The sequence below is a fragment of the Apis mellifera genome, linkage group LG1 (genome assembly GCF_003254395.2).
Source record: "Apis mellifera strain DH4 linkage group LG1, Amel_HAv3.1, whole genome shotgun sequence".
Classification (NCBI taxonomy): Eukaryota; Metazoa; Arthropoda; class Insecta; order Hymenoptera; family Apidae; genus Apis; species Apis mellifera.
Genome location: NC_037638.1, coordinates 11,037,563 through 11,050,112, shown reverse-complemented (window position 1 = coordinate 11,050,112; position 12,550 = coordinate 11,037,563). Strand labels below are relative to the sequence as shown.

The 12,550-nt window shown below is 27.0% G+C and overlaps 1 protein-coding gene across 3 annotated transcripts in view; it reads left to right on the top strand.

Moving 5' to 3' along the window:
* Positions 1 to 9,646, top strand: part of LOC413024 (carboxyl-terminal PDZ ligand of neuronal nitric oxide synthase protein-like) — a 30,436-nt gene extending 20,790 nt beyond the window's left edge. The window contains exons 1-8 of one of the 3 annotated variants that reach the window (XM_026441695.1): positions 3,477 to 3,949; positions 4,587 to 4,856; positions 5,400 to 5,604; positions 6,028 to 6,152; positions 6,238 to 6,423; positions 7,227 to 7,409; positions 8,704 to 8,976; positions 9,064 to 9,646. In XM_026441695.1, the coding sequence (XP_026297480.1) occupies positions 3,932 to 3,949; positions 4,587 to 4,856; positions 5,400 to 5,604; positions 6,028 to 6,152; positions 6,238 to 6,423; positions 7,227 to 7,409; positions 8,704 to 8,976; positions 9,064 to 9,534 (1,731 nt within the window). In that variant the 5' untranslated portion in view covers positions 3,477 to 3,931 and the 3' untranslated portion in view covers positions 9,535 to 9,646. Of the gene's footprint in view, positions 1 to 3,476; positions 3,950 to 4,586; positions 4,857 to 5,399; positions 5,605 to 6,027; positions 6,153 to 6,237; positions 6,424 to 7,226; positions 7,410 to 8,703; positions 8,977 to 9,063 lie in introns of those variants that run through there. The other 2 variants (XM_396475.7, XM_026441692.1) reach the window with 2 other exon arrangements.
* Positions 9,647 to 12,550: the final 2,904 nt, after the last annotated feature.

Genomic DNA, 12,550 nt, shown 5'->3' with positions numbered 1-12,550 from the left:
AAGGTTTAATGACTTTAATAGAGAAAGTTTTACAAGACGAAACTTATATAAATATTATATATATATATATATTAATTTTTCTTTCAAAAGAAAAACAATTCAAATATTATTATTAAAAATTTTAGAAGATGATAATCTTTATTTTTTTTTTAACTGATAAAAAAAGAATCAATTCCTATAACAGTGCAATTATTAATAATTATTGGATACAATAAATTTCCATCTATATATGTATACAAAATTATTAATAATGATTTGAACTTTTGATTTAAAAAAATACTATTACTGCTTGTTTCCAAAATTTCTAATATTTAATTGTTATGTCTTTTAAAAAAAAATATTTCATTAAATCCTTTGATATAAATATGAATTGTATTTCTCTGTTTCTTCACATAAATACAGCTCCATTGTATGCATCCATAAACTACAAATGTTTATGCAAAATAAAATTTTTACAAATATGATTAATACTTAAATATATAGATATATCTTACTCTCATGATACATTCAAATTTTGCATAAGCATCAGCGTTTCAACTAAAATATATATATATAGCAATAGATAGTACTGGACTGCAAGTAAATATTACGTTATAGTACTATAAAAGAATGGAGAGAAGAATGGAGATTCTCTCTGTGCAATGGACAGACACGGAAATGCCATTGAGCTGGTGCACGAAAGCAAGAATATTAATGCGTTTATAAATAAACCAGAGGAAACAAGCCGGTGATGCGTGTGTGTACTTACTTCTCGTCGTCGCTATCGCTCGGCCGACGATCCACCAGAGGCACGCGCCTTAGTTCCGCTTCGCCTAGCCACCCGTGGGCCAGATACTGCTCGTTTTCGTGTATTTCGAGAACGCACGGCCGCGCACGAGCCTCGAGTTCGAATATTTCTCTCTTTTGGAACGCGAGACGGTGAATCGAATAAATGAAGATTTCAATTGATGAGTGGAGGATGACAGTTTAACAGGGGTAAAAGGAAGAAAATAGTGAGGAATAGTGGGGAGAGAATAGTGGAAGAATGGAATAGTATCACTTGAGAGAAAGAAGGAGAGAAGTGAGAATGGGATAATGGTTTGAGAAATTGGATGGTAAAATTTGAACATGTGTAGAATGAGATGTGAAAGTGATATGAAAGAAGAGAGAGAGAGAGAGAAAGAGAATAAAGGATTTGGAGGAGGGAATGAGGAATGAAAATGAAAATGGTGATTTGTAAAAGGGGAAGAAAAGAGAATAGAGAGTGGAAAGGAGAGATATATTTAATGGAAAATATGATATATATCGCTCATTGTAAGAATGAATGTGAAAAGTAGAAAGTTATGGGAATAAAATAGGAAAGTTGTAGAAAAATTAATTCTTAAAAGGAATTATAATAAAAGTAGATAATTGAAACATCAATAAAATTTAAAATTGAAAGTTCAATTGATATATAATTTCACGAGGATATTGATTTCTATTGCAAAAATTGAAAAAGAATTGAAAAAGTTCTAAAAGCATAAGAGAAAGTTTGCTAAAAGAAGTTTGTATTTGAAAGAGGACTTGTGTTTGAAAAATAGAAAATTGGAAAGTGTTTTTATATGAAAATAAAAGTATCTTTAAAGAAGATACTAAAGAAAAGTGCTAGCTAAAGTGGAAAAAGTGAAACTGAAGAAATTGGAAGGAATAGAGAATATCTTGAGCACAGAAATTATAAAAACTTGATCAAAAAATGCTGAATGAATAAATTATAAATCAAATGTAAAATTCTTATGAAAGAAGATGAATAAAACTTAGAAAATTTAAATAAAATTTCAAGTTTGAACGAATTAAAATCAAGAAACAATTTCAACAATTTCAATAAAATGATCTGTTTAAAAAGTGTTTAGTGTTTAGTGATGTGTCTAAAATATTTCAAAAAAGAAAGTTTTTTAATATCAATTTCTTGTTAATATATAAAATTGGTATTTTGTTTTATTCATTGATTCTTAATTAAAATTTCTATTTATTTTATTTATCGATTTCAACATTTTAATAACATTTCATTCTCTTTGCACTCTTATCCCGAAAATTAATCTCGATTATAAATATTTCAATTTTTTCCTTTCTTTATCTCAAATATTTCCTTAAAATTGAGCTAATATATCTCACGTTAACATAAATAATAAAAATCTTAAAACGTAACAAATATTTGTAAAGAAATTCCAGAAAATGAAGAAGAAAATTTTCAAAAGAAGCCTGGCTTTCTCACGATTTCCTTAAAATAATATATCGATCAAGGTAATCGGAGAATCGAAACTCGATGACCGATATTTTTACTTATTCAAACACTATTGAACATTTAATATTTTTGTCGAATTAAATAATTTAAAAATATAATCAAACTTTCCATTAATATCGAACACATTTTCTCCTTCTAAAATTTTATTTCTCAATTTGAAAGATCAAAAAATTTGGCATAAACGCGCTAATTTATTTACTTTACGCGCTTCCTATTTCATTTTATAGAGATCTTTCGAAACAGATTTCATCTCGTTTAATAATCAATCTGTATCCTTGAACTTATCGATAAAATTACCACATTATCGTAATTAATTCTGAAATAAAATGAAATAAAAATTTGTTAAAATATTTAAAAAAAAATGCATAACTATTATCAACGTAATTTCTTAAATTACGTTACAAATTGATTATAAATCTAATCTTGAAAAAAAAAAAGAAAAAAAAAACACGGAGGAAAGTAAAAAATAAAGGAAAAAATAATATCATGATGTATGTCAGATAATTATAACACGAGTTTTTTTTTTTTTTAACATGATCGCTTACGCCCGATAGAAAGGAACGCGTATTATCAAGTCGTCACTTAATCACCGACGAGAGTATATTTACTTGTGTTACGCACGCTTCTCTAATCAAAGCGACGCACTCGTTCGAGGTTATCACTAATGGCCGTCATGTGGGGTCAAGTTCGAGATACATGAATGGGAGAGAATGGATTTTACCGGCACGCTAGTAGATTAAAATCATTGATCGAGTTGTACTTTCCGAATAGCGATAAAAATATCTTTAAAACGTACGTATATATTCTTACGGGTAGCAATATTACCTTTTTCGTCATAAATTTACAATAAAATACGAGAAAGATTATTTTTTAACAAAAAAAAAAATTTGTGATACCTGTAAGATGAATAATATTACTCGATTGATAAAAAAGATTGCCACCGAAAGAAATATACTGCAATATAACCTCTTTTCGAAAGGAATAAAAAAAAAAATTCATAAATTTACAATAAAATAATAGAAAGATTTTTAACAAAAAAAAAAAATTGTGATATCTGTAAGATGAATAATATTCCTGGATTGTAATAAAAAAGATTGCCACCGAAAGAAATATACTGCAATATTTATTCCAATATAACCTCTTTTCGAAAGGAATAAAAACAAAATTCATAAATTTACAATAAAATAATAGAAAGATTTTTAACAAAAAAAAAAAATTGTGATATCTGTAAGATGAATAATATTCCTGGATTGTAATAAAAAAGATTGCCACCGAAAGAAATATACTGCAATATAACCTCTTTTCGAAAGGAATAAAAAAAAAAAAGAATTGAACGAAAAATAAGAAAAGTTATGAAAATGGGAAAGGGATACGCGAGTAAATAAATTATACTTGGTCGGAGAATTATTTCGAAATGACGAACCCACGCGGGAAAAGAAATCTCGAAATGTCTCGAAGATTTACAGATTCGAGATTAATTCCCCGAATGAAACGAGAGTGCGTTGCGAGCGCTGCCGCGTCGTCGATCGTATACATCGTTACAGGGCAAATAAACTCTCGTGTAGCTCTGTTAACGACGCGGGTCTGTAATAGTTTCTAAAGCAGGAGCAAGATTTATCGGGGAGTTTGCCAGTTGTCTGGTCCATACCGGTCGCGGCCGCTTGTTTATAAATGGAATCGTATCCGGGGGTATGCTACACACGCTAAATATCGATTCTTTAGCGGCGCTTTTATATTCGAAATAAATTTTGCTAGATCGTTTATTCTTGTCTACGAGATGTGTAGATTCAAGTTATGTTTCGCGCATAACAATTAGATACTTTCGGGAATAAATAAAGATGATCGGGCACAATTTACAAAATTGGAAACAAACCTTTCTACTAATACATCACAGGTATTATATGTAGGCAAGTGAGAATACAAACTTGCCTATCTAGCAAGGAGAAATGAACGTAGAATTTTTATTAGATTGTTTGTGATTTGAATTTTAAATATTTTGAATTAAATACAATCTTCAGATTGTATTTTATAAAATTATTTATACTATTATTGGAACTTATGGAACTTTATATAAATTTTTCCAAATATTAAATGTTCATCATCAATCATACTAAATTGTCATTCGTGGTTATATAATAATAAAGTAATCATAGATTAAATATAATCCAATAAGAGTGCAAAAAGAGATTGTATTATACATACGTAACGCAGGAAAAAAAAAGAAATGAACTCTTCGTGGACGTTGTAACTTTTATCTCGAAAAAAAAAAAAAAAAAAAAATCTTCATCACGAAAATACGATACACGTGTTGTCGACCATGTTAAAGAATTCGACGAAGCAAACGAACTCTGACGCGCCAGTGTCGCCTGGTTCCGGTCCAGCGAATCCTTCCGGCGTGGTGGTGGAGACCACGCCGAAGCCCAGGAAGAAATTATCGTTCAAGGAGCCTGAAATATTCAATTACTTAAAATTGAAGAAACCTTTTCGAAAGATGAAACTGCCTCCCCTTCGACTAACGCACTCGGTGTCGGCCGTCGATTTTAGCTTCGATGAGAACCCTTTCGAGGAGGAGAACGATGACCTCGAGGAGCTCGAGGTAAAGGTGTACGCTTACGAATAACGCTGTTTACAGGGTAAAGTTGTCTCCTGGGGAAAAAAAAAGAAAAAGAAATAAAGAAGAATCGCTTCGGGGACGATGAATAATCGCGGTGGGATAAATTATAGGATGTCCTAACCATTATTTACGGATCTTTTACTTTCTTTTCCTCCTTTTCTTCTTCGCTTCTTTCCTCGATCGATTTTTTCTTATTGGTGGGGATTTCGATGAAAACTCGGATAAGAAGAATTTGAAAAATGATTCGAATTAATTAAAAAGTTATAGCGATTGAATATTTTATCTTTTAGAAATTAAAAAGAGTTTATTTTAAAAATGAAAAATTTGAAAGTTTGAAATTTAAAAAAATCTGAAATACAATTAGAAAATTCGACAATTTTTATCTTTCAATGTTTGAAATTTGATAAAAATTCAGTTAAGTACTTACAAAAAGTATCATCACATCCTAATTTTTGCATGTTGTGCCACATCTAAATATTACTTGTACTTACTTGTACGTTCAATGAAAAAGTTGGATTTCGTTAGAGTCAAGCGATGAGGGTGGTCAGAACAGTAGGACAAGCTTTCGAGGTGTGCCATAAATTAAGTTTAAACAACGCCACGGAGGAGCGGGATCGGGGAGAGAAGGAGAGAGAGAGGGAGCATGGTGAGAATCACCGTGACGTTTACGAAGATCAAGATGAAATACCCAATGTACAATCACAACCATCGCCGTCTTCTGTCCATAAAGGTAAACATCTTAATTTCTTTTCAATCATTATAAACAATTTATTTCAAATTAAACGAGAAACTTTTTATTTCTCTTCATTAATCTATCCATTAACCACCCTCAATATGTTTAAATAATAATATTACTTATAATATTATTATTATATATTATATATTATATATATATATTACTTATATAATAATATTATAAATATAAATTATAAAATTATAAAAGATTCTTCCAAATTAAACATTTATTCTTTTTTAGTTATTTTAATTATAACTTATATATAATTATAATTATATATTTTAATTATAACAGTATGATTTATTTTCTTTTTTAGTTATTTTAATTATAACTTATATATAATTATAATTATATATTTTAATTATAACAGTATGATTGAATGAAAGTCAATACACTACATATATATATATATTTTAGATATATCACTCTTGGGGGATACAGAAGATTCGGCACCGGAACAGACAACTGTTCCATGTCTTCTGCGGTCGCACGAAGTTCCAGCAACTACAGCGTCTACCTCGCCCATTAGACAATCGCCATCGGTATTATAGATTTATTGATAATATATTATTTTATTTTAAGATATATTGAACATTTAGATAAATAATTAATTGATCTTAAATGTAGGGCACGGTGACCTCCGATTGCGGAGGATTATTGGTTGGCGGCGAATTGACTGCTCTAAAACACGAGATTCAACTGTTACGTGAACGATTAGAGCAACAAAGCCAACAAACCAGAGCCGCTGTTGCCCATGCGCGACTTCTTCAGGATCAGCTTGCTGCTGAAACTGCGGCTCGCGTCGAAGCTCAAGTAAGTGAAGTATTATGTTAATATAATATAATAGGATGCCTGTGTAATGTATGCATATTGTATTATATTATAGATACATACTATGCACATACTTGTAATATTTCAATTGAGATTATAATTAATGAGATTTTAATTGATTTGATTTCTAGCTTTATTATTAATTCCACAATTCTATTAATTTTATAGATAATGGAAAATTTATTATAAAATATATATTTGAATGCGAATTTTTCAATTGTAGATAAGTGAAATCCACAAATTAAAGATCTTGTATTATTATACATATAACTAAAATATGTATAATAATTGTTATTAATTGTATTAGGAGGAAGGAAAATTATGTGTTCAATTTCTTTTTGGGATGTTATGATATTTGAAAATATTGAATTATAGATGTTAATATAAATAATCAATACTAATGAATATTATTGCTTTATTTTACTTAATATTATCATATTGATGTATGATTAAAAAATAATTGAATATTTTTAAATTTAAAAGAATAAATTAGATAGATATTTGTAAATATTCATTTTCTTGCATAATAATGATAAAACTTGATCTGTAATTGATGATGAATATTAACATACATTTAAATAGATACTATATTAACAAATATAATTCAAATTTGACAAGAATAAGCTTGAATAAATATTAAAATATATATTCTATAATATATTACTGCTAGATATTTGATTTTATTGCAATTAAATTTTAGATATATATTGCAATAATTAAAAAAAAATTGAAAACCGAATGATATTAAATGTATATCATGTTTTATTTTCTCTTTTTTTCTGCAGGCTAGAACGCACCAATTATTGATGCAAAATAAAGAACTTCTAGAGCATATAAGTGCGTTGGTCGGCCATCTTCGAGAACAAGAACGAATCTCGAGCGGCCACGTAACCTCACAATCTCAGTTACCAGGCTCGGCGGCAATACAACAGACTACTACTGTTCCTGATCTGTCGAATCTCGGCCAGGTAACACTCTACCGAATACCATGAATGTTGACATGACTGTTCAACAACCAGCAAACGAACGTTGCATTTCAATTAACGTTTAGCATTATATTTTGTATTTTTTTTTGTTTTTCTTTCTTTCTTTCTTTTTTTTTATACTGTAACATTTTTTGTACTGACGCATTTTTTTTTAAATGAACTTCTTAATAAAACAATTTACGCATATATTTCTGTTTTGCACCTTGTCATCAAAGAATAAGATTTGTAAAAAGATTTGAATTTGGATCAAGAGATATACATTCCAAATATCTTAGATTATTCAAATATAAGATATGAATGCATTTTTTTTTGGATATGTTAAAGTTGTGATTGTTCTTTTTTTTGTCTACAATTTACAATTATGTTCTATCATTCTAGCTTTTTGAATAAGACCTAAATGTATGCTCAAAAGTATTTGCTTATTTAAATTAAATATCCTAATATTTTTTCTTTTTTGCATGAATAATTCATAATTACATTTTTTTAAAAATATTGTTTTGCGTTTATGTTAATGTTTTTAATGTGATTAAGATACATAAATAGTATTCATTTATTTAATTGCGAATTTGAAATCAAAATGGATATTTGTTATTTGTATAAAAAAATGTCACTTTTAAATAATACAAATATAAATTGCTAAAATTGTAATTCAACAAAATATATCATTAAAGTATGACATATTTGTAAATGGTAATATCTAGAATCAAAATTGGTTGCCTCAAATTTAATATTTGTATTTTGTGGAAAACAAATATTAGGTTTATAATGGACTTGAAGAATATTTCATAAGGAACTTTTTAATCCTTTCAAGGAAACTGTATGAGCGATTAGACTTTGAAACACGTGAAAACAATATTGCTTATGAACGAACGCGGTTCGTTCTATATTACCCGACTGGAAGATAGCAATTTAATGCTGACATTAAAGCTAAATCGCTAATCCAATAATTATGCTAAGCGTCGGTGTGATGATGTTATGTAACAGGTCTTCGCACGGGATTTTGGACTTTGTGCTACCAACAAATGCTAGGTAATATTATTAATTTTTGAATCTTTACAAAATGCATCAGAATTTAAAAAAAGAAAAATATAATTTCAGGTAATAAAAATTTTTTTTTTTCTTAATATTTGAAATTAAAAATATTTATTTTATTAAATTGATGAAAAATTGAAATATTAAGAAATTAATGAAATTTTTCAATATACAAAATCAATCAATCTAATTTTAAATACTTTTTAGAATAATATTCTAATATCATTATTGTTTTCTCAAACAGTACCAACGAACAGGAGGACAAAATTCACCATGGGAATTGGATCCACCATCCCCATATTGCTCTTATCCTACGGAGTCTTTGTCTTACCCTGGAAACCTGAGTACAATTGGAATACAAGGAAACAGCAATACAGATCAGTTACAGTTTCAAGCACAACTTCTAGAAAGACTACACAACATAAGTCCATATCAACCTCAAAGATCACCTTATAATACACCATCTCCTTACACGATGGGTCCTAGTCTTCTTGTCCCTCCTAATAATATACCAACTGTAAGTGAATTTTAATAAATGAATATTAAAATCACTAGAATTTTTTAACAGAATATATATAATTCATACAATTTTTTCTATTTATAGAATTCAGCTCAACTATCTCCAAGCCACTCCATGTCATTAAGAGTTTCTCAATCAAACAGTTTTTCATCATCGCCCATAATGACGCACAAGTTAGATAATTATGTAGGAAACACAGAAAATACGGAATATAAATCAACATTTATAAAACCTATACCTTGTACAAATGAAAGGAATGTCAATCATGAGGCAGTGGGTAAACAAGATAGAAATAACTTACATGAGGAGATACCACCAATTGTGCTAGATCCTCCACCTCAGGGTAAACGTTCAGAAACAACACCTAAACATGTGCCAACTAAAGAAAATTTGAACGGTCAAATATCGAGTAAGAATGTACAAAAAAACTTAGCAACCATTCTGAGAACAACTGGTCCACCACCGTCTCGTACAACTAGTGCTCGTTTACCTTCAAGAAATGATCTTATGTCTGAAGTACAGAGAACTACCTGGGCAAGACATACGACTAAATGATGAAGAATTCTTTCCTAATAGTTTTTGTTACTGTTCACTAAATATATTATTTTTTTTTTTAGTAGAATGTTCTTTCTAATAGAAAAAAAAAAAAATATTTTTTTTAATTTTTTTGAAGCATAAATTAATTTGGATGTGTAAAATTTGGAATTGATTGATTGGAAATTGTATAATAAATTACTTACACATTTTGTATCATTTATATATTATGCTCTTCTTAAACTTGTAATTATTATAATTATTTTTAATTTTAAATATTAATTTTAAATACAAAAAAGTTATATTCTCATATGAAAGTTCTACTCTTTCTTGTAAATGGAATAGAAAATGAAAATTTACTTTTTGATGTAATAAAGAAATCCAAAAGATTATTCACAATTTTGAATTGATAAAAAAAATATATTAATAAATTGAATGTTAAAATTAAATAAAAAATTAAAAAAGGAAAAATATAAATTTAGTTTTATTTTTTATATTAAAAGGTTGATCAAAAGCGTAGAACTTATAAAGAAAAAAAATTTATTTAACGAACAAATAAATTTGTGAACGTGTAACAAATGAATGTATATAAAATGTTATACATATGTTTCAATTCCAAATCATTTTATATTGTATTATAAAAAGTAAAATGATGTAGATTTGGACTGTGTTTAAAATTTGTTAAATTATATTTAACAAATTTTTCAAAAAATAAATTTTTTTTGTATCATATAACTTCAATATTATATAATTAAATTTACACAAAAAAATTATAATTATGAAAAAGACAATACACATCTTAAATTCAAAGAAACATAAATATAAATTTCTTTTATGTGTAAGTAGAGAGCTTTAATATGTCGAAATTATTTAATTAAATTAAATAGTGTAATGGCGAAAACATTAATGTTATTAATTGAGTAATGAATGATTAATGAATAAAATATTCTGTGAAAAATAAAAGCATTGAATTAATTTTCACATTCAATATAATATTACTTAATTATTTTTATAATAAATCACACATTTTGTATTGTTATACTCATACTAACAATTCAGACAGGTTTTGAAATACCAATTGCCCAAAAAATCAGAATTTATTTGATTATGCCCTCCACAATTTAGAGTAACAGATGTATTTAATCATAGACAGAAAAAGAAGAAATATTTTACAGAATTTGTACATATTCTAATATATATATATATATATTATATTATAATATATATATTATTATCTAACTAATTACTATAATTACTTATTAAAACAAAAAATTCCTACTATTACACAAATTATGGATATTATATATAATTATAGATGCTTACTGTGAATAAATTATTTGATTGTACATCAATTTTTAAAAATCAAATGAAAATAACTAGTTTCTAATAACTTAATAAATATTAATAACTATATAAAAAAATAAACGTTATAATCGCGAGCGCAGCCAATTAGCTCATATTATTTCCTATAAAATTTATAATTATATTATAAATACGATTATGAATTTTATAGCAAATAATAATGATTTTCCAGGTCTCACCGCGTGGAGGTTGCTGCGAATTGGAGACCCACCCTATCCACGATCCCATCCACCCTCCTTTGCGTAAAAATTTAATCAAAAAACAAAGATAAATCTTCCTTTTGATGTAGATTTGCAAAACGCTTCATCTTTAGTCGCTGTGCAAAACAAACAGCAAAAGGAATTGGAAGGAAAACCGACGCGAAAGCTAAACCTGAAAGTAAAAATTAAATTATACTTTGATCATATATAATTCTACATGAGATACAGATACGTCATAGATATGAACATGTGACAATATTTTAAACATTCATTACCACAGAAATATAAAATATTAAAAATTACGATACCGAACACTCAAAATATACAGAATTAAAAAAACATTAAACGTATTTCATACAGAATTATATTCATTTTATTCATCATTATCACTTTTAATATCAACTACTACTAATACTACTAATACTACTACTACTATAATTATACATGCACATGCAAATATATTCTACTTTAAGCAATATTTCTACAGAAGCAATTCTACAAGCCATCTACTTATATAACTAAACTTATATATATAAATATTTCATAAATCTTAAAATAAAACTAAACTTAAAAATATTCTAATTATAAATGTAACATGATATGACTCTTAAAGAATATTAATTCAAAATAGTTTCATTTCATTTAATTCAAATCTATTACTTTTAAAATCCCTACCTATATTAATTTTTAATCCCTACCTAATGTAAGTCTAAAAGTATCTTCACATATAAAAATTTAAACATTTAGGGAATTTATTTTTATTTAGAAAAATCTTAATAAAATCAAGAGGATTATATCAAATACAAATATTCTTTATTGACAAAAAACGTTGATATCCATGATGATTTCTGAAACAAATAAAAACATAAGGTAATAAAAAATTTACAAAATATAATTGCTTTCCAAATATAATCGATTTAAGATTTATACCTACATAGAATATAATGATGATGATTTCCTACCTACATAGAATATAAATATATATTTCTATACATTGTTAAGATATTACCTATTAATTTATATATTGTCTATATATTATTCTAAAATTGAGGGGCCCCTCTTACAGAAAAATGTTAATAATGGAAGCAAAAAAAAAGATACCATACAAAATGTACATTTTCGTTGAATGATTTCACATATTCACAATATTCCCTGGAACAAATTAAAGTATCAATAATTAGTAAAGTTTTATAAGATACAATTGTTATTATATATCAATTGACACAAATTACTATTTTCTTGAAATACATAATAGGTGCTTTCTGAAACAAACATTTTTAAAGAATTAGTATAATAATTAAAAAGAAAATTAAAATATTATGAAATTATAAAAAATAGTTCTATAATGAACATTCACCATTATTTATTAAAAAAATTTAATAACAAGAAATTTAATTCATTTCTTTCAAAGATTTGGAATCGAGAATGAAGAAAAATATATATATATTGTAGTAATATTTTCCACAACAAACGCA